The sequence below is a fragment of the Coniophora puteana genome (genome assembly GCF_000271625.1).
Source record: "Coniophora puteana RWD-64-598 SS2 unplaced genomic scaffold CONPUscaffold_3, whole genome shotgun sequence".
NCBI lineage: Eukaryota > Fungi > Basidiomycota > Agaricomycetes > Boletales > Coniophoraceae > Coniophora > Coniophora puteana.
In genome coordinates this window covers 1,352,933-1,379,798 of record NW_006913055.1, presented here as the reverse complement: position 1 = coordinate 1,379,798, position 26,866 = coordinate 1,352,933, and the positions used below count along the sequence as shown (strand labels likewise).

Below are 26,866 nucleotides of genomic sequence, written 5' to 3'. Positions count from 1 at the left end.
ACCGGGGGTTGCCAACGTTGCCCTCCGAAGCCTAAACATATCGTGATCAACAGTCATTGGTGGAGAGTCGTTCCTTACATTTTGCTTATGAATGAAGAGCTGCGTGGATGTCACGAAGGAACGAAGTATTGTAGAGTTTTGAAGATTCAGTGAGACGCAAGATCGAGGTAAACGTGGTTCTAATGGAGAGTTCCTGGCAGTGTCGTGTCAGGTCGTGCCCACCGGCCATACCCATGGTTAGGCGTTGCACGCGCTTAACTCTGTTTAATGGTCATGCGAGTCGCTGTTGAATGGTTCGAAGTTAGCACTTAAATGAAACCTTGCAAAAAGAATGTGTGAGGTGAGTGAAGTGAGGCAATTATCCACATCACGAACGCTTCCCGGCCATCAACTTGATTCTCGACAGCCCCTCAGTAACAAGGCGCTACATATCAAGACCGTCAAGAGAATGATATGACTTGCAGATCGTTCGATGTTGCTCGCCCCAACGTTGTATCCTGCTCGACGCGCAAGCCTACAAGTGGCTGAGACAAAGTCGTACGAGCGCGCGGGAGCAGTCGCGGAATTATTCTCCCCAACATTCACACGTGGTGTGACCTCATCTTTAAACGTCCATTGTACCCCAGACTCGATAGTCCTCTCTCTCTTCACCACACCCCCACCCACCCCACAACCACCAACGCACAATTAATCATGACTTTTCGCATAATGCAAACCTACGCTCGTGCTGCCGTCCGCCCTGTGTTCCGCGGAGCGCCCACTAGCAGCATCGCAACCCAGAAGCGCTCCTTCCACTCCCCATTCACCGTGCTCAACTCCGCCCATTCCCCGCTCACCAACCCGCCGAGCTCATCCTCCACCGTGTCGCACATCACCTCCTCCTACGAGAAGCAAGACTCCTACGTCTCCGAGGAGCCTCCCTCGCCAGGTGCCCCGCGCACATACGTCGTCTCAGAGCCCGACCCCGCGCACACGCCGTACGAGGTCCCCTCGGGCGCCTTCCCCACCTCAGCGCCATACGACACCTATCAAGAGACCTCGGCGCCCAACCCAAGCGGCGCGCACAGCTCGACGAGCGCGAGCCCGCCGCACCCCAACACGACGCGCAGGGTGCTCATGAACGCCTGGGGCGTCGGCGAGAGCGCAGCCGTCAGGCACGGGGAGGCGCCTGGTGAGATGGGCAAGCGGGGCGGCGGCCAGGGCGGCCTGGGTCTCATGGACAAGGAGGGCACGAGGCAGGGAGAATTGGGACAGCTCGCGGACAGGAACCCCCAGCCGGATTCCGACGTTGCTCCCAAGTGGTCTAAATTGGGTGTCGACCAGGCTTGGAAGGAGCGGAAATAAACTGATGAGGAAGATTCAACTCAATGGAGGAAGGACTCCATGGACGCACGACGCGAGAGAGGATGGAAGGATGCGTGGTCTCAGAGAAGAGGAAGTATGCTCATCGCGGAAACCAATAAGTAAAGCTGGACTAATAAGATTTTAATGCCTGCCTTGTAACATAGCGTGTTTTGTGACTGCTACCAGTGTCATAGTGTTCAGTATTCAATTAGACTTTTGCCTGGCTTGTCCAATTTTCTGTGTCCGATTTTCTGCGAACCACGACGGAGACAATGTATATGCAAGTTTTTTCCATTAAAAAGCGAAAAGCCAGTGGTAATGAGGCGCGGCCTTGCACGACTAAGGTAGCGACAATGCAATACACGAATGCATGAGCAAAGACGGGTGGAAGATATGTACGGTAACGCGGGCGGTGTGTTGGCTGGTGGGTGTTGGATGGAAATGAAGATGGATATGAATGGACAGTGAAGGAGTGTTAGCGGCAAGTGGGAGACCTAAAAGCAGAAAAACGATCGGATAGGGTATGTGCGGAGCGAAATTGAAGGCAGCCATATGCACCAACGGAAATGTGTATTGAAGCGAAAACGGCGTTGTGAATGAGGAACTGTGATGGAATAAATAGGTATCTTATGTGTAGCGCGGCAGTGGCTTGCAAGAGATCGTGACCATGAATCGTGAGTGATAATAGCAGTCATGTCTATCGAATAAGCCGTCAGCACAAAAACGGCATCGCAGCATGCAACTACTTACCGCAGCAAGAAGCACGACGTAGGCGTAGCGGCAAGGGTGTAAGTAAGATCTCCGACTAACGGAAACAGAACAAGCAGCCGAGGAAGCCCCGCCGCCTCGGGTGTCTATCATCGTCCATATCATCGATCCCACGCCGCTGACTCTCTTCGAACATGGCCATGTTGCGCGCCTGAGCATCCCGGATGGGCGTGCCGGCGGTGGTGTCCTCCCGAGAAGCGGTGAGGTTCTTGACACCCTGGTGAGGCTGGCCATATAGGTACGCATCGGAAGGTTCTGTCCTTCCCGGAAGCCCGTTGCCCATCCCTGGATGGGAGTTCGGTGGGATGGGCGAGTTTCTCCCATAAACGCCGTTTACGCCGTTCACGCCATTGCTTGCACGGTAGCCCGAGGGGCTCGGCGCAGATGCATACGGATGAGCAGGTGGGAGAGCCGAGGAATCGCGGGCCTGGCTCGCTCGGCGGCTGACTGGTGCAATGGCCTGAACAGTACTGTCTCGTCCGCCCTGGGCCTCGCGAGTGCCAGGCCGCCGGCTGCTCTTGACATGTGCCGCACTCGGCGACAAAACAACAGGGTTCGCTGGTGATCCATCGGCGGGATGGCGCGGCCGCCGGTTGGGGTCACGGTGACGAGGTGTGTGAGGCGAACCGGCGGCGGTGGCATGAGCCTGTGCCAAAAGCGAAGCGGAGGACTAGTCAAGAGTCAGTTGCAAGGAGGTAATGGAAATCACTGTACGCACCCCTCCGGCCTCCCAGCCTCGCCCATTGTTAAGCAACATCCAGTCGTATACGCCGTCTTCATCCTCGTTGAGATTCTTGAGGACTTTACTAAAAAGGTCGCGCAAGAAATCGTAGTCTGGGGATTCTTCGAATCCAAGCTTCCGAACATAGTTCATGTAAATTCCAAACTCCTCTGTATATTAATCAGCACATGATATATTTATCGCGTGGTCAGAAATACACACCAGGGAAGCTCTCGCAAAGTTCGGAGATCGGAGTAGTCTGTTTCTTCTCTCCAATCTTCTCGTACTTTTGCTTGTTCGTGGCAGCCCGAAGACCTTGCCATGGCAGTCCGCCACGCAAGAAGTACATAAATACATGGCCCAGAGATTCCAGGTCATCCCGTCGCGACTGCTCGCGACCCAAATGGGTATTAATCGACATGTAACGTGCTGTACCAGACAGCGACTTCCGCTCGCGATATGGAATGTGCACTTTGGTCTTGGGATCTCTATAATGTTTCGCCATGCCAAAATCTGAAATACATAAAGATTATGAATAAAACTGCTTCACTTTGCAAGGACATAAGGCGGACATATAGATGCCCACGCAGTGCACACGAGGAATGAAATAGAAAACAACACACACCGATAATGTGAATAGTGTTGGCCGTCTTTGTGCCAGGGACGCCGATGAGGAAGTTGTCAGGTTTGATGTCACGATAAATGAGAGACTTGTCGTGGACGGATTGTATGCGGGTGAGCTGCAAGGAAATTTACGTCTTTAGCATCATCGCCAGACAGACGGCCATCAAAACGCCTTCAACAGACCATTTGCTTGGCGGCCATGCAAACGGTCTTCAAGGTGAACTTGCGTCCGCACATGTCAAAAAGGTCCTCGAGGTTAGGGCCGAGAAGGTCGATCACTAGGACATTGTGCAGTCCTTCTTGACCGAAGTGATGTACTTGGGGGACGCCGACTGGTGTCTGTGTGAGCCACGATCATGAGACATGAGATACCATTGAGGTGCGTACCTGTGCCATTCAGAGTCCGGTATGAACGGAACTCATCGCGCAGCTGCGGTGCATCAGACTTGCGCGGCTCCTGCGAGTCGTCCGCGAGTGAGCGCTGCGTCACTCCGCGAGAGTGAAAGAGCGACTTACGAATTTGATTGCGACAGGTTGGTTGGTAACAAGCTTGGTGCCTGAGGTGGAGTCAGCGTGAGCAAGCGCCTATAGCGAACACAGATGAATTGCAAGATCCGAATGGGAGTGGGAAAGGCGTGGAAGGGCACCCAGCGTCTACAGCGCTGCAGACGGTGGCAGGGCCCGTGAAGCAGCACGGTCAATGATATGTCGCGAGTCGTACGACTGCGCGGCGTACTGCGGCCGAAAGCCTCGCTTGGCGTCTCCAGGCAGGTAACCCCCAGCGAGAACCGCTGAAAGCTTGAAGGGTAAAGGGCAATACATACCTTCAAAGACAACTCCAAAGGACCCTTCGCCTATCTTCTTGCCGACTCGGAAGTGGTTTCCGACGATGCCGTTTGAGGTTGTGCTTTGGGAGTGGTGGGCGGACGAGGAGGCAATAACATGGGGGGTAGTCATCGAAGTTCAAGAAAGGGGAGGGTGATTGCTGACTCCAGCTCGAAGTATTGGATGGTTAAAGGTAGGGGGACGGGAGGAGGGGAAGCGGAGGAGGAGGGGGTGCTTGGAAAGCTGTGTGCAGCGAGAGCGACGGGAGGAGAAAAGAGGGACGGGCGGACTTTCAACCTGCCATATTCGTGGGCTTCCCCATAACCACGTTGTCCCCGAGACGCGCGCTTGCAGTGTGACTTCCGAATGTCTCATTATTCCCAATTGACTCTGGGCGTCGAAATGCCCTTGATTATCGATTGCAGCGCCTGACCGGCTCGCTGATATGTGCACGTAGGTCCGAGACAGGGCAGACTTCAAGTCTCTGGGGTAGACGACAGACAACTCATGTATGTCCATACTTAGATCAAGCGGTACACCCAAGACCAAGGTACCGGCTTAGACAATTCGCCCCAGGAACCGGGTGTCGGTGTTATTACTGATCCAGCGGGTTAAACCAGGTTAAACCTTCGAAGGGGAGTGATCCGTTATCTGTCTAGACAGAACGAGACCTCAAACTTTGTGAATCTCGTTCTCTGGCTTCATCCTCAAAAACTTACGCTCTAGACCCACTGGGTATGCAAAACGTGGTATGTAAGAACTTCTCCGAGACTTGTTTTCGGAGCACCTTGTGGCCTTGCGCATGTACAATGTACGCACGTTTCTAGCCGCCGGTGATACTTCCTGTTTCATGATTGTTTCATGTCAGGACCATCTACTCAAAAATTTCCTTGTTCCTCGTGCAAACCCGTTTCCATGTTATGATTTGTTGGACCTGGACGGCCTTTATCTTGCATTCAGTGTTGTATGACCGGAAACCTTGCACCACAAACAAATCTCACAAGCTCTTCGCGTGTGCTAGTGGAAGATGCAAGGTGTTCCCTGCTGTCCGGTATCCTGTGCATCAGCCTTACTGTTTTCTCATGTCTATATAGTGCTACCCGAAGGCTGTAGCAAATTCGCGAGTAGGTAAATCGGACCGACGAATGCGATGAACTGTTCCCCCCTATCCTTACCAGCCCAGCCTGGTTCAATAAACGGAGAGCTGGTAACGTTGAACACCGGGACAGTAACAGGACAAGATTGTGGGCCAATGCGCCCAGGACTGACATTTCCTCATAAGCAGCGCGGATCACAAACAAGCTTCGTTTGTAAGTTCCAGTCGTGTGTCGACTATCCTTAAACTTGTCCATTAGAAATTGAGTGGACGTCGTGGGTGTGCAGTAAATATCTAGGCTCTTTGATGCACTAGCTGCACAATCTGACGTGCTCGGGATGCCTTCGGTACAGTCCTAGGCGCTTGCATCCAATCTACGCGCATCCAATCTACGCCAGTAAGACTTGCTGATACATTTACCCTCGCTTCCACGATACGTACACTCAAGAACGCCAAGAGAACGCTTGCATAAAACTTCACGAATATATCGACGAAAACAGTGCTCTCATTGTCAAGCGACGTGTTCACTCCCGGTCTGACCTCTTCACGAGGGGCTGACGCCACATCGAAGAAGGGCCACTACCTTCCCGATTGAGCCCCGATTTTATGTCAAGTTGATGTCAAAGGCAGAAACATATTCGTGTAGGGTCGACGTCATGTCCCCGCACGCGGTCCATCGCCGCTTCTAATCCATTTGGCGGAGAGAAATCGAGGTGACGTCGAGAGGACCATCATACATGACGCATTCGAGCCCGCTAGGCGGCGTCGTTGTTCACAGAAACTATATAAACTGAAAGTCTTGGAAGGTAAATGCCACGAACACATCACTCTAAATTCCTATCAGTTACCAAACCCATCAGTCAAGTACATCATGTCCGGCAGCACCTACAAAGACGACGAAGTTTCTGCTGGTCTTGTCTACAACGAAGGCGCCTCCGAGAAGGTCGACCGTGCTGGGTATAACCCCAAGGACGACACCGGTGCCATCCAGGAGGATATAAATGCGGAGCGCAACGAGGTCAGGGGCAAGGTCTCCCAGGGTACGTGGTCTAATGATCCGCCTTACGCCAAACCTTTCATTGACACGCAAGATTTACCTAGGTGAAGTCAACGACCTTCAGGACGATTTGAGCGAGCCACCCAAACTGGGTCTTCGTCAACCGCGCCCTGACCCTATGGCCACCGATCGCATGTTGGACAAGATGGCTGAGTCCGAAGGAGTTTAATGCTGTAAGAAGGGTTAATTAGCATCAAGTCGTCCTGATCGACCAAGTGGACAACCAAATGCGATTGTCATTAATATCGATACTTTCACCGTGCAATATGTATAGCAGTCCGACCACTTGTAACTTTGTAATCCAGATTTGATTCAGATATAATTAGTATGTCATTACTTATGAATACTTTACCGCCACGCCTGCGGTTGTAAGTAGCCTGGGATCGACATAATTATTGGAGTCATCATGCCAAAACCCGACTTTTACTTGATGGGACGTGACCTGTCAGGACCTTTATCTCGGCATACTTATGAAATAGCGACAACTACTCAGCGACACGACTTAAACTCCATCACAACATCTGGGCAGTTACACTATGGAAACGACCCACATATCTTCCGATCTCGCCAGACGTCCAAGCCGGGGAGCAGACGAAACTTTTTGAAGCGAAGGATTCAGCGATACGCCTTGTCGGAGCAAAGCGCCATGTCTAGTACGTATCTCAGCCACAATCGGACCATAAGCTAACTTTGCTGGGTAGTAGGTAGAGAATGGACTGTAAATAGTATAGCCTGGCCTTATCGAGTCTGCTGAGTCGCGCAAGCAGTTGAAGTGGTGCCTTGCTAGATGAACGTGGCCTACATCTGCCTACTTGCTATTACAAGCGCAAATCATGACATAGAAATGATTTATCAAGTCACCGCGACAGTTGCACGGACTCGGTCCAGCGACTCCCGGGCGCAAGCAGCGCAAAAGAGAGTGTGGTGATCTGGGAACAAGTGACGAACGTGAATTTCCCTGAGCCAATGGGAGTGTGGGAAGACCCCTGGAGGTCTAGCTACGGGTGATGCGAGGACCCCGGAAGTGGCTCGGGACGAGCGCGGGGCCTTGCCAATGCGCACCACAGATCAAAGAGCCGTCAGATGGACATATAAGTAGGCCGACACGGTTGATAGCGAGCACCTGCTTATCCTTCCCTTACTTTTCCTTCTACATCGCCGCCCTAACCATGGCCGAGGTAGTGACGAGGCCGAAGCTCAAGCAAATCTCCCTTATCTTTGCGTACGTCGGATCCGAACTCTAACAGCTTCGGAAGGGTTCGCTGACATATTGTGCCTCGCTTAGCTGCGGAACTGCCCTCTTTTCTGACGGTAATTTACATTTTCATCTCCATCCCTCCGTTCCTAACCGTTACCCCAGGTTATGCCAACAACGTCATCGGTTCCGGTGAGTGCTTCAACCTCGCTCGTCTTTATCTTGCGCTAAACCCCTTTTGCAGTGAACACCTGTGAGTATATGCTTGCCTGCCCAGCAAAGCTAGTGTCCTCAGCGAGCTCAACCCCACCCTAGTCTTGAAACGTATCTACGGCGATGATGCCCTCACTGGCAACAACTACAGCAATACCCTCAGCAGTGTTGCATTCGCTGGTGCGCACTAACTTTCATCATTGTCTCCTGGCCTGAAGCCAAACCATGCTGCCCACTTATCTAGGTACTGTCGTCGGAATGCTTGCTTTTGGCTGGATATCGGATAAGCTTGGGCGTAAATTTGGCATGGTGCGTTTTGTTGGCCTATGAAATCGTCATGAATTTCCCTGACTCTAGGAACCAGATGTCCGCCACGGCCATCGTCGCGTTCTTCTCTCTCCTCTCCGCCGCATCCGCTGGCGCGCACAACAGCTTATCTGGTCTCGTCGGCATGCTCAGCTTCTGCCGGTACGTATCACTTCACAATAGAGTAAATGTATTGACCTGACTTGAGGCTTCCGTCATTAGTTTCATGCTTGGTATTGGTGTCGGTGCTGAGTACCCCTGTGGTTCCGTGTCTGCCTCAGAGCAATCTGAAGAAGAGGGTGTCGCAAAGAACGCCCAGCACCGCTGGCTTGTCCTGGCTACAAGTGAGAAAATGTTATCTATCACATTCGTGCTGACCTAACATTGTGTCACAGACACCATGATTGACGTAGGCTTCGTTATCGGTGCCTTCGTACCGTTGGTGCTCTACTGGATGTAAGTCCGCTCTTTAGGATTTGGAAACGTGCCATTTTGATCTTTTATCTCAAGCTTCCGCGACGACCACCTCCGTGCTGCATGGCGGGTGTCTCTGGGCCTTGGCTTTATCCCAGCCATGGCCGTCTTCTTCTGGCGTCTCAAGATGGAAGAGCCCACGCGTTACAAGAAATCCTCTATGAAGAATGTGCGCATCCCGTACGGCCTCATCTTCAAGCGGTACTGGAGGGGTTTCCTTGGAATCTCCCTTTCTTGGTATGCAATCTCATTAAGACTTGAATCTGGAACATGGCACTGACTATCACGGACAGGTTCATCTACGATTTCATTACTTATCCTGTAAGGTTATCCCGAGTCACATGCATCCCCTCGACTGACCACAGGCATAGTTCGGCATTTATTCCTCCACCATCACTGATGCGTAAGTTCATACCCTTTTCTCAAGATCTCGAGCCTTGTGCTTAGTGACGAACCAGTATTACTGGAGGAAACTCCTCCCTCTCCGTTGTCTTCGGCTGGAGCGTGGTTATCAAGTAAGAACCCTAGCGCCCGCGTGCCGCATATGCTCACCCTTTGCAGCTTGTTTTACATTCCTGGTACCGTGATCGGTGCATTTTCCATTGACTTCCTCGGCCCGAAGGCTACCATGGTAAGCCTGCCTCCGCAACACGCGGTTCTTCATTGCGCTGACGACTCGTCTTTAGATCACTGGTCTCTTGGCGCAGGCTGTTATGGGATTCATTATGAGTGGACTTTACACCCAACTTAGCCACCACGTTGGCGCTTTCGCCGTAGGTCGTTGTGCTCCATTATCTGCCCCTTCTCTTAGCTGTTCGTAGGTTGTCTATGGTATTTTCCTGAGTTTCGGAGAGTTCGGTAAGCATACTATCCGGTTCTTGGTTCTGCATGTGTGATAACGTCGCGCCAGGCCCCGGAAACTGCTTGGGAGTTTTAGCCGCAAAGACCGGACCTACCGCGGTTCGTGGACAGTACTATGGCGCTGCTGCTGCGATCGGGAAAATTGGCGCGTTCATTGGCACATGGGGTACGTGGCATTGTAACCCTACTTGGTTGCTGACTAACGACTGCCTTCAGTGTTCCCCATAATCATCGATGGTACGTTGAAGGTGTTTATATATCAGCGAATCCTAACCCTTATCTTTTCGCACAGGCTTTGGCGGAACAGGCACCACAAAGGGCGACACCGGGCCTTTCTGGATTGCCAGCGGTGAGTACCAAAAAAGATGCAGTCGGCGTGTGGTAAAACATACTTATAAACTCGCCAGGCCTCGCGGTTCTCAGCGCAATCGTCGTTATACTGTTGGTCAAGCCACTTACTGCAGACGGCATGACCATGGAGGATGAGAAGGTGAGTAACCCTGTATACGTTATCGTCGTTGCACTGCTAACAGAAGCTCAAGTTCCGCGAATATCTCATGGAACACGGTTTCGACATCTCTACTCTCGGTATACAAGAGGTGGATACCACCGACTCGGAGGTTGACGTGAAGTCGACCGAGGAGAAGGTTGCCACAGCTTAAATTAACGTGGCCTGGTGACATTCGTGCCGAGGTTCGTTTGGAGGACGATCAAAGACAGTCAGAATGCAACAGTCGTTGCTGGACATTGTTGAGGCACGATCATTTACGACGTTTGATTCTTTCTCGAGATACCATCTAATTTCTTAACTTATCCACTCCCCTTACTACTCGGCTCCTACTGGTTGTCATTCTCTGAACTGTTGTCGCTCAATGCATTGTCTTCTTGGTCCAGCTGGACCTGCTATAAACATGGGCGCGCGAGACGTTGCGCTCCTCTTCATTACCGGGGATATGAACATGCACTTGAGACGATCGGTGGAAGAAAACAAGGAGGCAGACTTAGTAGACGAGAACTGTTGATGCGATGGATCTATAGAATTACAAGAATGATATCGATTATGCGATCATTGCTGCATTGCGTCGCCCTTAGAATCCTTGCCCATCTTCGCCAGCTCGCCTCTGCACAACGGCGTAAGCATCAGCAATGCGGCGAGCGATAGAGAACGGTCAATGCCCACCTTAGCTGTGCGCTGAACTCTTCCTCAATGTCGTCATCATCCCAGTTGTCCTCCCAGAGCTTGTCCCCGCCCGATTTGGCTGCGCCGGGAGCCGTGCCGTTCAGGTGCGCGAGGTCGGTCTGCGAGTCGTCCCAGTCTGACGTGCACAACGTGAGTGAGATCAGGGATTGTATCGCCACAAGCAGAGGGCCGGGGTGAGGGTGGCGAAATGAGAGGCATAGGCTTACCAGCAACGGGGAACTCCTCGAATTCGTCATCCTCCTCTAGGATTCCAAGGTGCGGCTGCGTGGTGTCGCCCTCCTCTTTCGAATTCTCGTTCACGCCGGGCAGGCTTTCAGCGGGCTTGGATGCGGGTGCTGATGATGACATTTTGATTGTGTACCGCTGGTGGGTGGCGGATGGCAAGGAGATGTGGACCGTAAAGACAAGAGTGATATTACCGAGACGCGTCAGTCATCGGGGTCGCGAAAGTGTGATCGTGGGACATATGGGAATTCAAGTAAAGACTTACACCTCTCGTGTCAACCACAACCACCTTTACTCTGCCATGCCACTGGCGTTTTGAGGTAAGGAAGCCTGATTTTGTTTCACTTTAAATTCGTATCTGGTGTGTAAAGAAGTCCATCAGCTCTGCCTTGAGATATTCTCGCTTGAATCCTCGATGACCACCACCGTGACAGTGATATTGTGAATTCAAGGAACTCCAATGGTAAGCGATAGCTTTAGGCGAGTGGCATCGCTGACGTTGGGCCTCACCTGCAACAGGGCTCTATCGTGGACAACCAGATAGCAGATCGAGGAATGCTCTGGCAGACCTCGCCACTATGGTAACGTTGCTCAGTATGCATCACATAGCCTGGTGCATGTTGCATCTAGACTCTATTCTGAGGTTGCAACCGGTTCAAGCACCTGTTCATCTAGAGAAGAGCATCAGAAGCTCTGTCCACTCGCTAGGCAAGCCCTAGTACCTCGACAAAGGAAGCAGAGTGCCACCGTCTCCCGCTCTTGAGGGTGAGGCTGGCTGAAGACAAGTTCACTTCTTACAGTCGATAGAGCTCCCTTTGTGACTGAAGATCGTCTTCAGCGACATCTGATTCATTCGCTGGTATCCATACTGGTAGCATCGCTGACCACCTCTCGACGGTCAGCACTGCCCCAGCTCCCGAACTCTGTGTATCTCTGACGACGATTGAATCTACTCAGCCTCCTATGGTCTACGCTGAAGGCCGCGAGAAGAGAATCTCGATGAAGAACATGGTGGGCTAGAATAACAGCACCTACTGAACTAACAGTCCCAATGACTTGGATGCGAAGAGGTTTCTAGGCCATCACGCCAGCCACGACTAGGGTCTCTCGGCTCCCAGGAGCGGCACAATGATGATAAGGAGCATCAGCCATGTGAAGGGTGACTCGCCTCATCATCATCGTTGCGAGCGCACTTCTCACCAGAATATTATGCGCCTGGCGGCACGGAATAGGACGGCGGTTACGCATCTGACGTCGACCAAGATCACCGTGCTGATACCATCGGTCTGTCAGGTTGACTTTGGGATGCTATGAACGACGTCAACTAGATCCACCCCATCCTTTGAAGTACCTATAAGTATCTAGGTCACTGTGTTCTGAAGAAACTCTACCACGAATCCGAAACGGCTTCGTAGGGCCTCCACAGTGGTTCAAGTCCCTTTACGTATGTTGAATCAGAGCCGCGGCCTTTGCAGCTGCTGATTAAGGAATGGCTGCATGGATATTGTATGAATGAAGCCAAGTGTCGCATCCCGTTGGGGTTGGCATATGAGATAGGAATGAACATTTCTGAAACAAGCTATAGATTCAGTTGATTCGAGAGCAACTAGAACCTGTCAGAGCACTCAGAACACGGGTTCACAGGCTGCGTTCCAAGCTCCATTGGAGTCATTCTCACACACTTAGTTGAATAGTGTTCTGATTGTTTCGAACATTCATTCGTAGGTACGTACGTCCAACTAATTCCGGGAAGGATGACCAAGATGTCAATTCGCGCATCGGTCATCTTTGTCACGCCTTGACTCAGCTGACCGCCCAGGCCTCAGGAGAAGCCAGAATGCAAACGGCGTTGTATATAAGCACCAACCTCACATAGACTCTCGAGCTCAGTAACACCCATCTGCATCGATCCCAATAATCATGTCCCTAGCACAAAGACTTCCCGTTGCATTAGAGGGGCACCCTCGCATCATTGACACACCCAAACGCGTCCGTGTTCTCTTCCATGGACAGTACATTGTCGACACGACCAAGGCCAAGCTTGTGTGAGTAGTCAGTGTGCGCATGGGTGACGTCACTATAACCTCCGACTCTCTACCAATAGATGGGAGAAGCCTTTCTACCCGACGTACTTTTTCCCTATCTCGGAGCTCTCATCGGACCTGCTGCACCGTTCTGCAGATGCGGAACATGGAGGGGTAGAGTACGACCTGGTCGTCGGCAGGCACATCATCCCACGCGCGGTGGTTGTGTACAACGAGGGCGAGCTGAAGGGGCTACTCAAGATACTCTTCGGCGCGGCGGACGCTTGGCTCGAGGAGGACGAGAGGATTTATGTCCACCCGAAGGATCCGTACAAGGTTCGCTTCCCTCCTTCGCTGCTTGAAGGGTTAGAGTGTTGGTAATAATACGAACGAACAGAGAGTAGATGTGCTCCAGAGCTCGCGTCACGTCGTCGTGAAGCTGAACGGCGTCGAGCTCGCGAACACGCGCCGCCCGCGGCTGCTCTTCGAGACCGGCCTCCGAGTGCGCACTTATATCCCCCTGACGGACGTGCGGGTGGACTTCCTCAGGCCTTCGAACACTGTCACGGCTTGCCCATACAAGGTGGGTTTCCCTTTAAATCGTGCAATCTCTGTGGGAGCAAATGATGCTTATGCGAATGAACAGGGTGAAGCGAACTATTACAACGTCGAGTTGCCAAACGGGGAAACTTCCAAGGACATTGTGTGGTACTATCGCGTTGCACAGCTGGAGTGTGCACAGATTACAGGTTTCGTCGCGTTCTATGATGAGAAGGTCGAGGTGTGGGTGGATGGAGAGAAGCAGTAGACTCACGATGGGTCGTCAAGTAGCCTTTATCTGGTCAGCTAGAAACTCCGGTGTCCTTCGCATGCGTTTGTATGATACAGTTTGGAGAAATCAGGGAATCTTGCAAGTGAAAGTCGCGATCGAAGAGGCGAAGACGCGACGACGGAGGTAATATTGGGAACGTGAGAATCACGTGCCAGGGGCTATTTTCGCGTCGGGGAGGCGAGTGTGCCGGGGAGCAAATCATGGAGCTTCTGTTTGCACACTGCTCTGGTCATAGGGACCTCCAATCGCAGACGCTGGCGTCACAGGCATCACCCACACTGCTCAATTTCTGACGCTTGTTCGACACCTTTGCATCCCGCTTTTGTCTATGTCTCGCAACTCCAAGGCAAGCCTTGCTAGAGTGACCGATGTCGCCCTCGGCTCGTTCGGCGTTGCTATCCCTCCTTCGGAGACAGTTAACCATCTCGTCCGTTTCTTGAGCACTTGGAGCGGGAGCGAGTGAGTGGCCTGTCTGACCGACGTGTGATGGGGATGTGACGTTTGCAATTACAGCAAATTCTTTGGTGTAAATTCGTTGCCTACCGTGCCAGTGACCAGGCCAAGTACTGATGGGACGTGCAGGTTGTCCAGTATACCCTCAAGCTTCTGGTCCCCTTTCTCCATTTCCGCGCGCGTCTGCAACAGCGGGTTGGCCTCAGCAAGACAGGGGTCAGCCCATCTGCGTTGTCATTGGCCAAGCTAGCAGATCTAGTGGGAGATGCCAAGATGCTCATGCGGTTCTGGGGTAAGTTCTCACTAATCTATTGAATTTGGTGGACGTATTGAACACGAATGAACCGCTCAAGGTCTTCTCCCTATCGTTCAGTGGATGATGTCGCTCGAACGTAACCCGCCTCCCACCAAACGGCTGCAGAACATTGAACGTCTCCAGGGATGGTCGATGCTCGGCTACTATCCTTTCGAGCACCTCTACTACCTCAGAGCGCACGACATCATCCCCGCGACCCTTCCGCTCCTCGCCCTTGGTGTCCCCAAACCTGCAACTCTCAATCTACACGCGGGAAAACTCGCGATGTGGTCCACCCGCTTCTGGGCGGCCTACGTCGTCCTCCAGATCGCCCACCTGTGGGAAGACCGGGGCTTGCTTATTCAGAAGGAGCGCCAGCTCAAGGTGGGCAACAAGCGTCTCGATGTGGAGGAGAAACGCGATCTAGAGAACAAGTGGGATGCGCTGCTCAACGAGCTCGTCGTAAATATTGGCAACTTGCCACTCGCGATCCATTGGTGAGCATGTTGTTATATAAAGTACCCCGTATTTGTCCTAACATACATATACCTGCAGGTCCCTGCAGAAGGGCATTTTCACAAATGACGTCAGTAACCTCCCCCAGTTGTATATTCCCCGGACTGACTTGTTCCCACAGATCTGGACAACGGCCTTCGGGTTCCTTGCTGCCGTTGCTTCATTCAGGGGAGCTTGGAACGCAACCGCCCTTCCACCCGCGAAAGCTGCAAAGGAAGTGGCCGAGCCCGTGATTGCGCCCGAAACATCCGACTCGCTGGTGGTCGTAGATGTTGCAGACGGCTCGGCACCGTCCTTCTGATCTTGGGTAGAATACTCGTTGCTGCGTCGTCATTTCCTTGCCCATGCTTGCCTGCTTATCTCGCTATACTTAATTTATCAGGCCTCTCAGTTGCAATCGTTGTAGATCACTGTGAGACGCGATCCCACGCAGTGTCCTGCGCACCGCGCTTCCAGGGGTTAATGCCAGACATGCCTGAAGCATTCGTCATTTTGTGGGCTCCGAAGTACAGTAAGGGTACATCAATCTATAGGTTGGTATCAAACGTCCGTGTTGTCGCTTCCCCGCCATCCGGCTTACAAAAGGCTCAGCCGTTGCTCATCGCGATCACTGAAATGCGCCCTGGGCAGGCACGGTCAGGACGACCTTGCCGACGGTCTTGCCGCTCTCCATGACTGAGAAGTACATGTCAGAAAAACGCAACAGAGCAGAGATCTGGGTACTCACGCTCATGGGCCTGCTTGAGGCCGGCGACGGTGAGATCAAGACTCTGGCTCGTGATGGACTTGATCTTGCCCTCGTCGACGAGCTTGGCCATTTCGGTGAGAGCAGCGCCCTGCGATGCGAGGTTCCACTTGAACGCCATCCTATGATACTCGTCAGTACGCTGCCCGTAACGTTCACAGGATCACAGACAAAAACACTCACTTGGTGAAGACGAAGCCCCACGAGAAGTCAATGCCTTTGCGCTGGGCCTTGCCGAACGTGGAGTAGCTGCCCTCGGGGCCCTGCACGGCGAGGCCGATGCGGCCGCGGGGCGCGATGACCTCGAGCGCCTGGTCGATGGTCTGCTGCGTCGTGGTGGTGAGAACGGCGATGTACTTGATCTTGACGTTCTCGGGGAGCCCGAGCGCAGCGATCTGCGGCGCCCACGGCTCGTTGTGCGAGATGGTGTGTGTCGCGCCGAGCCCGAGCGTGTGCTTGATGCTCGCCTCGCGCGACGCGGTCGTGATGACCGTCTTGAGCCCGGCGACGCTGCGCGCGAGCTGCGACGCGATGCTGCCGACGCCGCCCGCGCCGTTGACGATGAGGATCGCGTCTTCGGCGCCGGACGCGTCCCACGCGGGCTTCGCCTCGTTGATGCGCATCTGCTCGAAGAGGAGCTCCCAGGCGGTGAGCCCGACGAGCGGGATCGCGGCGGCGTCGCCCCACTCGAGCGACTTGGGCTTCGCGGCGATGGAGCGGTAGTCGGCGACGAGGTATTCGGCGTTGGACTTGTTGGGCACGGACGAGCCGAGTAGCCAGACGGCGTCGCCGACCTTGTGCGCGAACGAGGCGGGCACCGAGGATCCGACCTGGACGATCGTGCCGGCGGCGTCGAAGCCGAGGATCGAGCCCGCCTGTAGATACAAAGTGTTAGTTAATTAATCCGAGATGACTCCGAGCAGATCGGGGAGCACGTACGGGCAGGTTGCCTCCAGCCCACTTGCCGGCGCTAGAGGGACACGATAAGGATACATTTCGAACGTATGTGTGTGGGAGCAACATACCGAATCTTGGCCTCAACTGGGTTGATGCTGACGGCCTTGACGTTGACAAGGACATCCTCGGGGCCCACAGTGGGAATGGGCACCTCAGCTGACACGAGGACCTCGAGGCCGCCGAGACCGTTGATGTTGATCGCCTTCATGGTTGACATATTGCGCGGGAGGAGAGTGGTAGATCGGACGGAGGAGCGACGAGAGACGATGGAGGAGGAAAGCTTGGAGATCTGGGACAGCCAGCCCATGGTGGGGTTTTATGCACCTAGGCCTTGTTCATTATGTACCTACCTCCTCGGGATGTGTTCGCGACTTCACATTAGCAATACGGGCTGAAGATATCCCAGTAGACGCCCGCCCGGTGTTCTATGTGCTGCTTACTTATAATTAAACAGATGCAACAGTGTCGCGATGTGGTGGTCGCGGCTCAAGGATGTACAGTCGAAGTACCCTGTCGAATCGCATACTTACCCGTGTAAAGCCTTGCTCTGCAGCAAGGCATATCTTTTTGTGTTTCCCGAGGTGGTTGGCGGTAATATCGGGGTACAAAGACATAAGTAGCTTATGGTGTCATACATACTTGATCCGTGCTGGTTCCTCGTGGATACGCACATCCAGGCCCATTAGCTTTGCCCAATCGCTATCGAGCTTCGTCACTTTCTTCCTTGATTGCCTCAAGGAAGTCCAACATCTATGGTCGTAGTCAGCTTCCTGGGTTTCCGTCCAGGCCGGGGCAATCGCGCGATGCCTACCAATTGGTGCCGCTTCGCTCCCATCTTCTTCCCCGGTTCAGTCTTGAGCCTGTCTTGGATGTGCAGCAGCTTATCGTAGAAATGCTCGACGGCTGTGTCGGTGCGTCCTGGAGGTGCATGTAACGGACTGCATATAATACGTGAGAGACGCAGCGACAATGACGGGGGCGCTCATTATTCCAGATCGAAACCCCTTCGTAGAACGGAGGTGGCTTACCGGTTCGTCACGGAGCTGAACGCTGCGCAGCGCATGATACCTCGAGAACGGACAACACATCAGACAAGAGCGTCCCGGCAGCGCGCGGCGCGCACCGTACAAACGCATCATTGACAAAGTCCAATTGTGTCAACTCACCGAAAGCACCAATCGCATCGAGCCTGTCCGCGTCCTGCACGCAATGGAGCTCGCGGCACGTCTCGTGCCACTCCGTCCACCGCCCCTCCGCGCGCAGCTTCTTCTCGGTCGTCCACGACACGTTCTCGATCACGTTCGCGATCAGGCGCGCGCGCCCGTCCGCAACGAGGTCCACGCCGGCGGGCTGCTCCGCAATAGAGCGGAAGAACGGGAGAAAGAACGCGTACGGGTCCGCAGCCTCGGCGGGCGTCACGTATTTCTTGTCGAGGACGTCGTGTAGGAGCGCGGCGATCTCGATGACGAGTAGGTCGGGTTGCGCGCCGTTGGGAAGGGAGTGAGCGAGGTTCAGGGCGGTTTTGCGGACGCGTTCGACTGGTAAGATGTGTCAGAGGGCGTGCTTTAGTGTAATGGAGGAATGTACGGACCGTGGTACGCGTCGTGAGATGGGTCGTAACGCGCCATGGTGTCGTTCATCAGCTTCTCGGCCGCCTGAATTGCAGCTTTCTCTTGAGTCGTGGGGTACATTGCGAAGTGCTGTAGTCTGTAGGTTTTTTGTCCTGGATGAGTGCGTTCGAGTTAGTTTACTGTTGTAGGGTGAAAAAACGCGTCTATCGATTGATCAAGGGGACTCGTGCGGTCCTCAGCACGCAGAAGGGCATGGACGCGCTTACTCATTTATTGCGGTCCGAGGTAAACGGAAGAGCCTTCCGAGTACACGTGACCGTGTCGATCGCCTTTCGGAGACGTCCGAAGGAAACACGTACGGCTGCCTGTGGGACGTTGCGCGCGTCCACAAGACGCTCAAATACACCTTCCACCGCTCACCAACTCATTTCACCATGGCCGGACGGAGCGGCCTTAAAGCAGTCCTTCTCACTCTTTTGACCTGTGCTATCTTTGGTACCGCATACGCAGCTCTCGCCTCGGAAAACCACACCCTGGTCGTCCATGTGCGTTGTTATCGTCCGTCTTCGAGCGGGGGTGACGACTTACACTTGGCTGCTTCGACCTAGGACACCGAGCTGGGCAAGTGCGATGCCGTCCAGCAACTCAGCGCTCTCAAGGTCGCGGTGGAAGAACAGGAGTCTCCTATCATGCGCCAAATCTTCGCGTGGCTCTTCCCGTTCGGTCCGGGCGCGAACGCAGGTAAGCCCACCTCGCTTCTGTTCTGTGTCCACAGTGCAGAGAATCTCACGTCGCGACGCGTTCCCCTTAGTCCTTGGCACGTTCTACATAAGCTCGTGCGTCGCCTCCCCCTGCGCCTGTGCGCCGTGATTGGCCCTGTGCCGCCAGCTGACGCGGGGACACCCTTCGAACCCAACAACGTTTCAGGGTGCCCAATTTTATTTTGGCGTTTATTCCCGCGGAAATAAATGGAAACACGCTCAACACGATGACGGCGTTCGCGGTGAGCCATGTCGCTTCCGCCGGGTCCTGAACCTCTTTTCAATGACGCGACTCGTTGGGCGTGTCTAGACTGGCGGTCTTCTCTCAGATGTGTTCCTGCACCTCGTGCCACACGCATTCATGGGCGAGCATCAGGAGCCTGGTGCTCATTTCGTCATGGTGGAGGAAAAGAGGAACATCTTGATCGGGTGCGTGGGTCTCCCGTTTGAACGCTCATACAAGGCGCAGGCTGACAAACCCTGGACCGTAGGCTGGGCATCTTCGTTGGGTTTGCGTCCTTTTTCGTGATGGAGAAGACCCTGCGAGTGCTGGGCGGCGATGAGGAGTCTGGGCACTCACATGGGCACTCGCACTCGCACAACCACTCCGACTCTACGCCTGTCGCAGATAGTTCTGCTGTGTCTAAGCCGTCAGCTGATGGTCTGAGGGCGCGGGGCGCTTCTGATAAGAAGGAAGACGACAAAACAGATACTCAGGGCGACGCACACCCTACCAACGCCCCGTCAAAGTTGTCCGCTTACCTAAATCTCTTTGGTGATTTCGTGCACAATATGTGAGATCCCTTTTTTCGTCTATCACACGCTGGGCCGTATCTCATGAACTAACTTGACTCCTGGACCTCACAGCACAGACGGCTTAGCGTGAGTAATTTTTTAAGATTTACCTGCGTCTCCACCGATGCACGGTTTGAGGGTTGTGGGGTTGGCTCACAAGTTTAACAGGATGGCCGCTTCTTTCTATTCGTCGCCACTGATCGGGGCAACAACCACGCTCGCCTGTTTCGCGCACGAGATTCCCCACGAGATTGCAGACTACTCTATTCTTGTGCGAAGCGGATTCACCAAGAAACAGGCGATGCAGTCTCAGTTCATCACTGCCATTGGCGCTTTTGTACGTGATCATACCATTTTGACACGGTGCTGCCGCCGCTCTGACGCTGTACTGACTCGTTTTTTGGGGCGTAGGTGGGGTAAGTACGGCGTCCGTGTCCGCGCTGGAAGGAATGTTCTGAAATTCAAAAAATTTCACTTGTTTGAAGGACCTTCATGGGCATTGCCATCCACAACCTCTCCGCTTCCGAGGCGGGAGCGGAAGCACTGGACCTCGCCGCGGGCATACGGCAGGACGCCTCCGGCTTGCTGGGGACAACTGTCCACTTATCCGATTTGGTTGGTAATCTTCTACAACTTTATTTCCCCGAGCTCAACGCCCGCAGGTAATCCCGTTCGTTGCCGGCGGATTCATGTACATCGGCGCCGTTGCCGTGTTGCCGACGTAAGGGCCCATACAATCGCGTTTTTGATCGATGACGCTCAGCGACGCTTTTTAGGCTACTGAACGAGAGCAAAAGCGGGAAGCAGGCACTTCGCGAGGTGGGTTCTATTATTGTGCTCCGGGTACGTGACTCTAGAACACTAGTTTGTTTATGGACATCCCTAGTTTGGAGCGATGGCCTTTGGCGTGCTCTGCATGTTTTTAGTCGCGTAAGTCCGATCAGACCTATGGGTTTGGTTGCTCTCACGGAAGCTGATACTTCTCCGTACGACCAGGTGGAACGAGTAGACCACGTTCATGGGTTTTGGACCGCGGAGTGTTCTCATGCTATTATGATGTTTAGCTGTAGTGACTCGTCCAACGCTGAATATTGCATTATTTTATTGACCCATATTAATGGGTGCCGTAGCGCTGTGATGAGATCCGACGTAAATGGCGGACGATGACTTCAGAATTTGATACAGAACGAGTCAGGGCGCGGCTAAGAATGGGAGAGTGCAGCGCCACCGTCGAGATGGATAGGCCGCGTTGAGCCGGCGAACGTGCGTGAAAGCTGTGGCAACCAAGTCCGACCTTGCGTTTATACATCCCTGATGATGGCTTGCCTTGTAGTAATCCAGACACACGACCAGTTTTCACTGGCCGCAAACTCCTCTTGCGAGTACTTCACGCTCAATCTTTCTCCTCTCGTCGGGCACTCCGCCCCTGAACGAGAACTGTCAAAGCTCCTACAAATCTACCACCGCGAGCTGACTTAGCTACTCCAGTCGTACTTGGCCTGTGCGTCATAGTAACCCGTTTGCTATAGCCTCCATCTTACCAAGCTGCGCTAGTCCCGTTAGAAGGCTGCTACAACCATCCAGAGCATTTCGACGACTTCTCTCAACTCTCCCTTGAAAAAGCATCGCCCCTCGCTTCTCCAGAGCCAATCCTCCCGCATTTGGCTCGGCACCGAAGCGCAACACCCGTGGTTACGTCCTACCTGGCTTCACGTTAAAACAGGTCCGCACGCTTGCCCTCGCTGCTCGATTTCTTATCACTGATCCTGTTTTTTCCCCTTCTCTTCAGTCACCACGTCGACCCTCACGCAAACGCCGTACCCAACCCCGTCCTTCACCATGGGCACAGGCACCAAGGATCGCGCTACGCCCCGCGTCGTGTGCTGCGCCATCCCCATCCAGAGAGCCGCAGGCAAGGTTCTCCTCATTACGAGTCGGAAACGCCAGGACTTGTGGGTCTGTGAGTGCCCGTTTCACATTCTTCATTGCATTCCGACTTTTCCCGCCTCCACTTGTCCTTGTATGCTACGCCCTCTGGTGGCCTACATGCCCCGCGGACACGTCAGCACGTTGGTTGCGCGGACCGAGGGCTGAGAACACTTGGCCTTCGCTTGCAGTCTGTCTATACCCCATTCGCATTGTATTCTCGCATTTTGCAATGATGACTCATGTCTTACTTTTTCCAGTGCCCAAGGGTGGATACGAGGCGTCGGACGTGCAGCTCGAGGCAGCCGCCTCGCGGGAAGCTCTGGAAGAAGGTCTCACCCTTTGTCCCTTTTCCGTGCCCTCATCTCCTGATGAACTTCCTTCCCCCCTCGCACACCTTGTTCCGTGCCCGCGATCGTCGTCGCGCTGCACGCAATTCAACGCACTGTGATGCCTCGCCTCGCATGACACTGCACCGCTGACGCAAAACGTCAAACCCGCAAACGCGAATCCGCATCCGCAGCCGGCGTGCGAGGCAAGATCGAGCGTTACGTCACGACGATCAACTCGCCCTCGACGATCTACCACTTCTACGAGATGAAGGTGGAGCGGATGGAGGCGGACTGGCAGGAGAGCAGGGAGCGGATACGAGAGTGGTTCACGTACGACGAGGCGCGCCGACGGGTCGGGTGGAAACCGGAGCTGCGCGAGGGCCTTGACAGGGCGCTCATGACGCTCTCGTCGTCGTAAAGGCGAGGGCCGGCACGGCACCCTTCCCTCCGCGACGGGGCAGGGACGGCGACGACGCGCGTACAGACTTCATAGACGCCGTCTCGTGCGCCGCCGTCGGGCCCCCGGCCCCTCGGTTGGTCGTTCGGTCGTTCGGTCGGTCGTTTGGTCACGCGCGGCACAAATTCGTCATTCTCGACTCTCGTGTGAGGGCGGGAAGGGACTCAATTTTTCGATTATCTTGTACAGTGGCTCGTCGTGTCGTGTCGCGAGCATAATCCACGGCTGTGAGCGCCGGGTCCCGCATATCACATCACTTACAACATCTTGCTTGCATTCGTCTTTCTTTTTTTCCTCTAACATAGATCCAACGAGCGCATTGATCAACTCGCTCTCAATCATCCATCCATCCATCCTCATTATACGTTTACAGTACCGCTCTCACTTGTCTAACGATACCATCCCCTCAATCCCAATCCATCCCACCCCATCCCAATTCGCATTGTTGCCCCGTCCTCCCCCGGCCCTCCGTGCGCAAGTTTGACTGCCGGGTTTGTGGCGTTGCATGGCTGAACGCATGTCCGCGTACTCACGCCCGTGCGTACGTGGTCACTCCGTTGCCAGCTCCCGGCCTTTGTTTTCGCAGAGGACGCGCGTCGCGGTCCCATTCTCCCCGTTTATTTATGTTATTGGCATTTAGACATATAATTAGTTGATATAACCCCCGAAATCTCTGCGCGTTGATGCGTCACGCCGACTCGCGAGTGAACGACAACAAGAACTGGTTTGTGATGGAGCTAGCGTGTGCCCGCCATTAATGTTCTCGCGGGATGCTTCCCGGCGCTGTGTTGGCAATGGTTGTTGCTCAATGTATGAATGTAGTTTCCCCGGTGTCCGTGTCGGTGGTTGTGTCGATGTCCGTGTTAGGTGAGTGTCATTTGGCTGACGTCTTGTGCTTGATACCGAGGTCTACCGAGGTGGGTTTCCTCTGATCCTTTGATGCAGAGTCGCCGTATGACTACTAGATCCGATTGGCTGGGCGGTGAGCACAACAACTTCCGCTCTTCCGTTTCAAGGCACGCATACATACGTATGGACGAATATCTACGGAGGATCCTCTTCTTGCAAGCGCTGTTCTTGTACACTGCGCGATGTCGCAAGCTGCGATCATCTAACGGCGCACCCCTCTTCGCCTCCTTAGGCCTTAAGGCTAATGCGGAAACCTGCTTACTGTATCAGGTTTATCGCTGCTCGAATGTTCATATGCATGCCGACATCAGGGGAACACCACCACATGGAAGGTCAAAAAATGTTGATGGGACACTACCGCCGAACGGCGCATCATGTAGATAAACTATCGCTGTTGACTGGGACCGTTTCGCCCCCTCCACTCTCTTACTCTTTGTCTCGCTCAGACCTGAGCTTCGCGGCGTCTTTCCTATCTCTGCTCGGGCCAGCTGCAACTTGTCGTCATCCGGTTCATCATGCTGTCCGCGGTTCTTCTCTCGCTGTGCTTCTCCCCAGCCATCCTTGCGGCCTCGGGCTCGCGCGCGGAGCGGAAGGACGTGTACAATAGGCTCGGGAACCTCTCGCCGTACCACAAGGCGCCTGCCGTGCCTGGCATCGAGAGCGCGCTTCCAAACGACTGCACCGTCGAGCAGGTCATGCTGGTGCGTTCCTCCTGAAATTATCACTTAGTCAAAAGCCCCAGCTGAAGTGCTATCTTTCCATCGCTCCGTATGATTTTACCCAAAATGACCTACGATACATGACATGCGCGCTTGGACATGGACCTGGCGCAGATGCAACGCCACGGCTCGCGCTGGCCGCTGGCCTCCGAGCTGGTCTACATCCAGAACCTGTCGTACAAGCTCGGGAACGCGTCCGACGCGGTGCAGAAGGCCGACCTGCCCCAGAGCCTGCAGTTCCTCAAGGCGGGATACACGACCCAGCTCGGACACGACAACCTCACCGCGCCGGGGCGGAAGCAGCTCTTTGACCACGGCGTTGAGTGCGTCCCGTTCCCGTTTCTCGCTTCCTGCGATGTCCCAGTTCCCCGAGGGTATACTGGGCTCTACTCGCCGTGCTGACCGCGCTTTCTGTATAGCTTCCTGCTGGACTACCCGCACCTGCACACGGACACGATCGTCGCAGGCGGGCAGGACCGCGTGATCGAGTCCGCCGAGTGGTTCGCGAAGGGCTACTTTGGGCGGTACTACCCCAACAGCCCGCCGGTGAACTTCACGACAGTGCCCGAGGACAGCAAGACGGTGTCGTGGATCACGCCGATGGACACGTGTAGCGAATGGGACTACGACTACGGTGGCAACGTACGTTTTACTTCACGATTGCGGATAAAGCTGGGGTCGGTGAAGAAGCATTTTTTGAATGAGACATTTTCAGGCCACGATTGAGTGGGGCACCGTCTATCTCCCGCCGATCACGAAGCGGCTGAGCGGGTATTTGCCGGGGGTTAACATCACGGACGATGATACGCACGGAGCGCTGTACGCGTGCGCGTACGATCTCGCTGCGTATGGCGTGTCTCCATGGTGCAACTTCTTTACGCACGATGAGATATACAACTTCGAGTGAGCATCATGGTCACTGTGAGGTTGTTCTAATTCTGACAGAATCCGCGTGCAGATACGAACTCGACCTTCTCATGGACGGAGCCTTCGGCTATGGCCTCCCCGGTCAGATGGGGCCCATACTTGGAACTCTCTACGTTAACAAGCTGATTGAACGGTACCTCATAACATTCATTCTCGGGACGAGATCCGCTCATATCTAATCTATCCAGTTTCTCAAACAAGACCGGTGACGCCGAGGAACTCTACTTGGAGTTTGGTCATGACACCACGATTGATCAGGCGCTCACGGCGCTTGGCCTCGCAAAGTGAGAGCTCGATCCTATTGGCTCCCGTCGATTGTCGGAATTTGACCACTGACTCTTGCTATTTGATGCTTATCTTCACGTCTCGCATTGCAGGGACACACCACCGCTATCTGCCAAGGGTCCTGTCAACCCCAATCGCGAATGGCGGACATCTGAGCAGGTTCCATTCGCTGCGAAGATGATCTGGGAGAAATTCACTTGCTCGAAATCGTTAGTCTTGTTTCCTTTCCGCGACCCCGACAGTCGTGTCTTTTTCCCCTTCTTCTTCTCCGTCGTGGCGCGCAAGTGAATTGACTTTGACTTTGTCTTTTCCTCGCTTTCCTTCTAGATTGAATGGCACAAGTCAAATTCGGCTGTTGCTGAACGGTGAGACGTTCCCCTTGACAATGTGCTCCAATACGGCGGAGGACAGGCGATTCGGCACGTGTGCGTTCGAGGAATTTGTCAGGGCGAACGCGTTCAGCACGAATACGTCGTACGGCGACGCGGCCTGGAATGCGACGTGTGGACCCGCGACGGTACCGGTTCAGGCTTAGGTGCGAGGGTATGACGGCGGCGCCGGGTGCCAGCTTGGTGCCAGGCCAGCAGTGAAATATTGCTGCGGATCATTCATTGGATGCCATGGTCGCATGTCCCAGGGCAAATAACTCTGAGTGAATGGAAGACGAGATGATCGGAGGGATCAGGTGTAGATTGCATACTGGATTTGATAATTTGCTCGCGTTGTTCCTCTCGTGCGGACGGATTTAGAGGTCGTCTGGGGAGACGTCATTTGAAATCACGGGGCGGGCCTGTTCAAGTGCTAGGACAAAATGCATATGTAGCTTCGTGGGGCTCCGCCCTCCGTACATGGGGGTCCTGCGGGGCAGCTGCATTCATTGCTCGGGGGATCTCGCTTTGTTGTTGGGGCCCATGATAAGACAAAGATCCTACTTTGCCCGAGAAAGTCAGGGATGGGTTGTTATGAGAGGGCTGGAGAGGCACTAGTTGTGCTGCTTGGAGGATCCATGTGGGCTGGAAAAGGACATCGAGGAAGGGAAGACTCGAGCACATGCAGGGCGCATGGTCCATCATGGAGCATCTCGATCCTGATTTGAGCGTTTCACTCTGTCTGCTGTGTTGGAAATTGGGAGGTCGTCCAATGGTAAGTCTACCCTCGAATATGGGCCGAATGAGGGGACACCTCCTAAATGACCCCGCACGAGTGCGGCTACGTACGGGGGAATCGGACGTGCACAGCCACATGTCCTCTCAACTGGGGATCAGTCAACCGCGAAACTGGCTTCATATTACACCACTTGCTTCAACCCACCCGTCCTGCTATCTTTCTTTCTCTCTCTTATTTCTGTCCGACTTTCGATCTGCCTGCTTTACCCGCCATGTCACTTCTCACACCAGGGGAGTCGCACCTGCTGCAGTCCTTCTTGACCTCGGTCGACGCACAAGACTTCGA

At 54.1% G+C, this 26,866-nt stretch overlaps 12 protein-coding genes across 12 annotated transcripts; 8 read left to right on the top strand and 4 right to left on the bottom strand.

The window, feature by feature from the left end:
• Positions 1-708: 708 nt before the first annotated feature.
• Positions 709-1,344, top strand: CONPUDRAFT_151049 (uncharacterized protein; the record flags this gene model as incomplete). The annotated part of the gene is made up of 1 exon (XM_007767642.1): positions 709-1,344. The coding sequence occupies one exon, from the start codon at positions 709-711 to the stop codon at positions 1,342-1,344; it is 636 nt and encodes a 211-aa protein (XP_007765832.1).
• Positions 1,345-2,782: 1,438 nt separating this feature from the next.
• Positions 2,783-4,414, bottom strand: CONPUDRAFT_51145 (kinase-like protein; the record flags this gene model as incomplete). The annotated part of the gene is made up of 7 exons (XM_007767153.1): positions 2,783-3,003; positions 3,056-3,346; positions 3,459-3,573; positions 3,641-3,789; positions 3,845-3,914; positions 3,974-4,014; positions 4,282-4,414. The coding sequence occupies 7 exons, from the start codon at positions 4,412-4,414 to the stop codon at positions 2,783-2,785; spliced, it is 1,020 nt and encodes a 339-aa protein (XP_007765343.1).
• A 1,835-nt stretch (positions 4,415-6,249) lies between these two features.
• CONPUDRAFT_151047 (uncharacterized protein) lies at positions 6,250-6,604 on the top strand (the record flags this gene model as incomplete). Its single annotated transcript, XM_007767641.1, has 2 exons — positions 6,250-6,418; positions 6,480-6,604. 2 exons carry the CDS (start codon positions 6,250-6,252, stop codon positions 6,602-6,604), a joined length of 294 nt encoding a protein of 97 aa, XP_007765831.1.
• Positions 6,605-7,578: 974 nt separating this feature from the next.
• Positions 7,579-10,541, top strand: CONPUDRAFT_80509 (MFS Git1p-related glycerophosphoinositol and glycerophosphocholine permease). Its single transcript, XM_007767293.1, has 21 exons — positions 7,579-7,657; positions 7,721-7,746; positions 7,796-7,822; positions 7,875-7,883; positions 7,946-8,023; positions 8,088-8,152; positions 8,208-8,311; positions 8,372-8,493; positions 8,545-8,605; positions 8,660-8,860; positions 8,917-8,944; positions 8,995-9,026; positions 9,082-9,138; positions 9,185-9,254; positions 9,310-9,396; positions 9,445-9,481; positions 9,534-9,650; positions 9,701-9,721; positions 9,777-9,833; positions 9,892-9,974; positions 10,027-10,541. The coding sequence occupies exons 1-21, from the start codon at positions 7,605-7,607 to the stop codon at positions 10,144-10,146; spliced, it is 1,455 nt and encodes a 484-aa protein (XP_007765483.1). The 5' UTR covers positions 7,579-7,604; the 3' UTR covers positions 10,147-10,541.
• A 9-nt stretch (positions 10,542-10,550) lies between these two features.
• CONPUDRAFT_151045 (uncharacterized protein) lies at positions 10,551-11,033 on the bottom strand (the record flags this gene model as incomplete). The annotated part of the gene is made up of 3 exons (XM_007767640.1): positions 10,551-10,605; positions 10,665-10,800; positions 10,892-11,033. 3 exons carry the CDS (start codon positions 11,031-11,033, stop codon positions 10,551-10,553), a joined length of 333 nt encoding a protein of 110 aa, XP_007765830.1.
• Positions 11,034-12,812: 1,779 nt separating this feature from the next.
• Positions 12,813-13,833, top strand: CONPUDRAFT_135611 (DUF427-domain-containing protein). The gene is made up of 4 exons (XM_007767639.1): positions 12,813-12,955; positions 13,015-13,270; positions 13,332-13,517; positions 13,581-13,833. Exons 1-4 carry the CDS (start codon positions 12,831-12,833, stop codon positions 13,740-13,742), a joined length of 729 nt encoding a protein of 242 aa, XP_007765829.1. The 5' UTR covers positions 12,813-12,830; the 3' UTR covers positions 13,743-13,833.
• Positions 13,834-14,124: 291 nt separating this feature from the next.
• On the top strand, positions 14,125-15,226 carry CONPUDRAFT_43523 (uncharacterized protein; the record flags this gene model as incomplete). The annotated part of the gene is made up of 6 exons (XM_007767052.1): positions 14,125-14,225; positions 14,280-14,292; positions 14,349-14,511; positions 14,573-15,011; positions 15,070-15,100; positions 15,152-15,226. Coding segments are annotated over 6 exons (822 nt in total), but the record flags the coding sequence as incomplete, so codon positions are not given.
• Positions 15,227-15,637: 411 nt separating this feature from the next.
• On the bottom strand, positions 15,638-17,039 carry CONPUDRAFT_151042 (GroES-like protein; the record flags this gene model as incomplete). Its single annotated transcript, XM_007767638.1, has 5 exons — positions 15,638-15,705; positions 15,758-15,897; positions 15,959-16,650; positions 16,715-16,745; positions 16,801-17,039. The coding sequence occupies 5 exons, from the start codon at positions 17,037-17,039 to the stop codon at positions 15,638-15,640; spliced, it is 1,170 nt and encodes a 389-aa protein (XP_007765828.1).
• A 277-nt stretch (positions 17,040-17,316) lies between these two features.
• On the bottom strand, positions 17,317-18,472 carry CONPUDRAFT_163243 (uncharacterized protein). Its single transcript, XM_007767637.1, has 5 exons — positions 18,324-18,472; positions 17,899-18,270; positions 17,761-17,800; positions 17,544-17,670; positions 17,317-17,482 (listed from the first exon to the last, which is right to left on the bottom strand). Exons 1-5 carry the CDS (start codon positions 18,421-18,423, stop codon positions 17,432-17,434), a joined length of 690 nt encoding a protein of 229 aa, XP_007765827.1. The 5' UTR covers positions 18,424-18,472; the 3' UTR covers positions 17,317-17,431.
• A 248-nt stretch (positions 18,473-18,720) lies between these two features.
• Positions 18,721-20,966, top strand: CONPUDRAFT_135608 (ZIP-like iron-zinc transporter). The gene is made up of 13 exons (XM_007767636.1): positions 18,721-18,848; positions 18,912-19,044; positions 19,115-19,139; positions 19,231-19,306; positions 19,375-19,493; positions 19,556-19,858; positions 19,932-19,946; positions 20,028-20,200; positions 20,344-20,474; positions 20,522-20,580; positions 20,636-20,678; positions 20,746-20,789; positions 20,856-20,966. Exons 1-13 carry the CDS (start codon positions 18,738-18,740, stop codon positions 20,866-20,868), a joined length of 1,245 nt encoding a protein of 414 aa, XP_007765826.1. The 5' UTR covers positions 18,721-18,737; the 3' UTR covers positions 20,869-20,966.
• A 255-nt stretch (positions 20,967-21,221) lies between these two features.
• CONPUDRAFT_119512 (uncharacterized protein) lies at positions 21,222-23,027 on the top strand. Its single transcript, XM_007767635.1, has 5 exons — positions 21,222-21,360; positions 21,414-21,582; positions 21,649-21,819; positions 22,046-22,117; positions 22,309-23,027. The coding sequence occupies exons 3-5, from the start codon at positions 21,699-21,701 to the stop codon at positions 22,533-22,535; spliced, it is 420 nt and encodes a 139-aa protein (XP_007765825.1). The 5' UTR covers positions 21,222-21,360; positions 21,414-21,582; positions 21,649-21,698; the 3' UTR covers positions 22,536-23,027.
• A 971-nt stretch (positions 23,028-23,998) lies between these two features.
• On the top strand, positions 23,999-25,949 carry CONPUDRAFT_70880 (phosphoglycerate mutase-like protein; the record flags this gene model as incomplete). Its single annotated transcript, XM_007767220.1, has 8 exons — positions 23,999-24,184; positions 24,317-24,525; positions 24,622-24,844; positions 24,918-25,105; positions 25,161-25,262; positions 25,318-25,413; positions 25,507-25,623; positions 25,742-25,949. The coding sequence occupies 8 exons, from the start codon at positions 23,999-24,001 to the stop codon at positions 25,947-25,949; spliced, it is 1,329 nt and encodes a 442-aa protein (XP_007765410.1).
• Positions 25,950-26,866: the final 917 nt, after the last annotated feature.

Coding starts and splice junctions, on each gene's coding strand:
- CONPUDRAFT_135608 (XM_007767636.1), top strand. CDS start 18,738: ATGGCCGGACGGAGCGGCCTTAAAGCAGTCCTTCTCACTCTTTTGACC. Junction 19,140..19,230: donor GGCACGTTCTACATAAGCTC/GTGCGTCGCCTC, acceptor ACAACGTTTCAG/GGTGCCCAATTTTATTTTGG. Junction 20,201..20,343: donor TGCCATTGGCGCTTTTGTAC/GTGATCATACCA, acceptor CACTTGTTTGAA/GGACCTTCATGGGCATTGCC.
- CONPUDRAFT_119512 (XM_007767635.1), top strand. CDS start 21,699: ATGGGCACAGGCACCAAGGATCGCGCTACGCCCCGCGTCGTGTGCTGC. Junction 21,820..22,045: donor ACGCCAGGACTTGTGGGTCT/GTGAGTGCCCGT, acceptor TACTTTTTCCAG/TGCCCAAGGGTGGATACGAG. Junction 22,118..22,308: donor GCGGGAAGCTCTGGAAGAAG/GTCTCACCCTTT, acceptor CCGCATCCGCAG/CCGGCGTGCGAGGCAAGATC.
- CONPUDRAFT_80509 (XM_007767293.1), top strand. CDS start 7,605: ATGGCCGAGGTAGTGACGAGGCCGAAGCTCAAGCAAATCTCCCTTATC. Junction 8,945..8,994: donor ACGATTTCATTACTTATCCT/GTAAGGTTATCC, acceptor CCACAGGCATAG/TTCGGCATTTATTCCTCCAC. Junction 9,139..9,184: donor GGCTGGAGCGTGGTTATCAA/GTAAGAACCCTA, acceptor CACCCTTTGCAG/CTTGTTTTACATTCCTGGTA.
- CONPUDRAFT_163243 (XM_007767637.1), bottom strand. CDS start 18,423: ATGTACCCCACGACTCAAGAGAAAGCTGCAATTCAGGCGGCCGAGAAG. Junction 17,801..17,898: donor CGATGCGATTGGTGCTTTCG/GTGAGTTGACAC, acceptor TCCGTTCTCGAG/GTATCATGCGCTGCGCAGCG. Junction 17,671..17,760: donor TTCAGCTCCGTGACGAACCG/GTAAGCCACCTC, acceptor TATTATATGCAG/TCCGTTACATGCACCTCCAG.
- CONPUDRAFT_135611 (XM_007767639.1), top strand. CDS start 12,831: ATGTCCCTAGCACAAAGACTTCCCGTTGCATTAGAGGGGCACCCTCGC. Junction 12,956..13,014: donor ACGACCAAGGCCAAGCTTGT/GTGAGTAGTCAG, acceptor CTCTACCAATAG/ATGGGAGAAGCCTTTCTACC. Junction 13,518..13,580: donor TCACGGCTTGCCCATACAAG/GTGGGTTTCCCT, acceptor GCGAATGAACAG/GGTGAAGCGAACTATTACAA.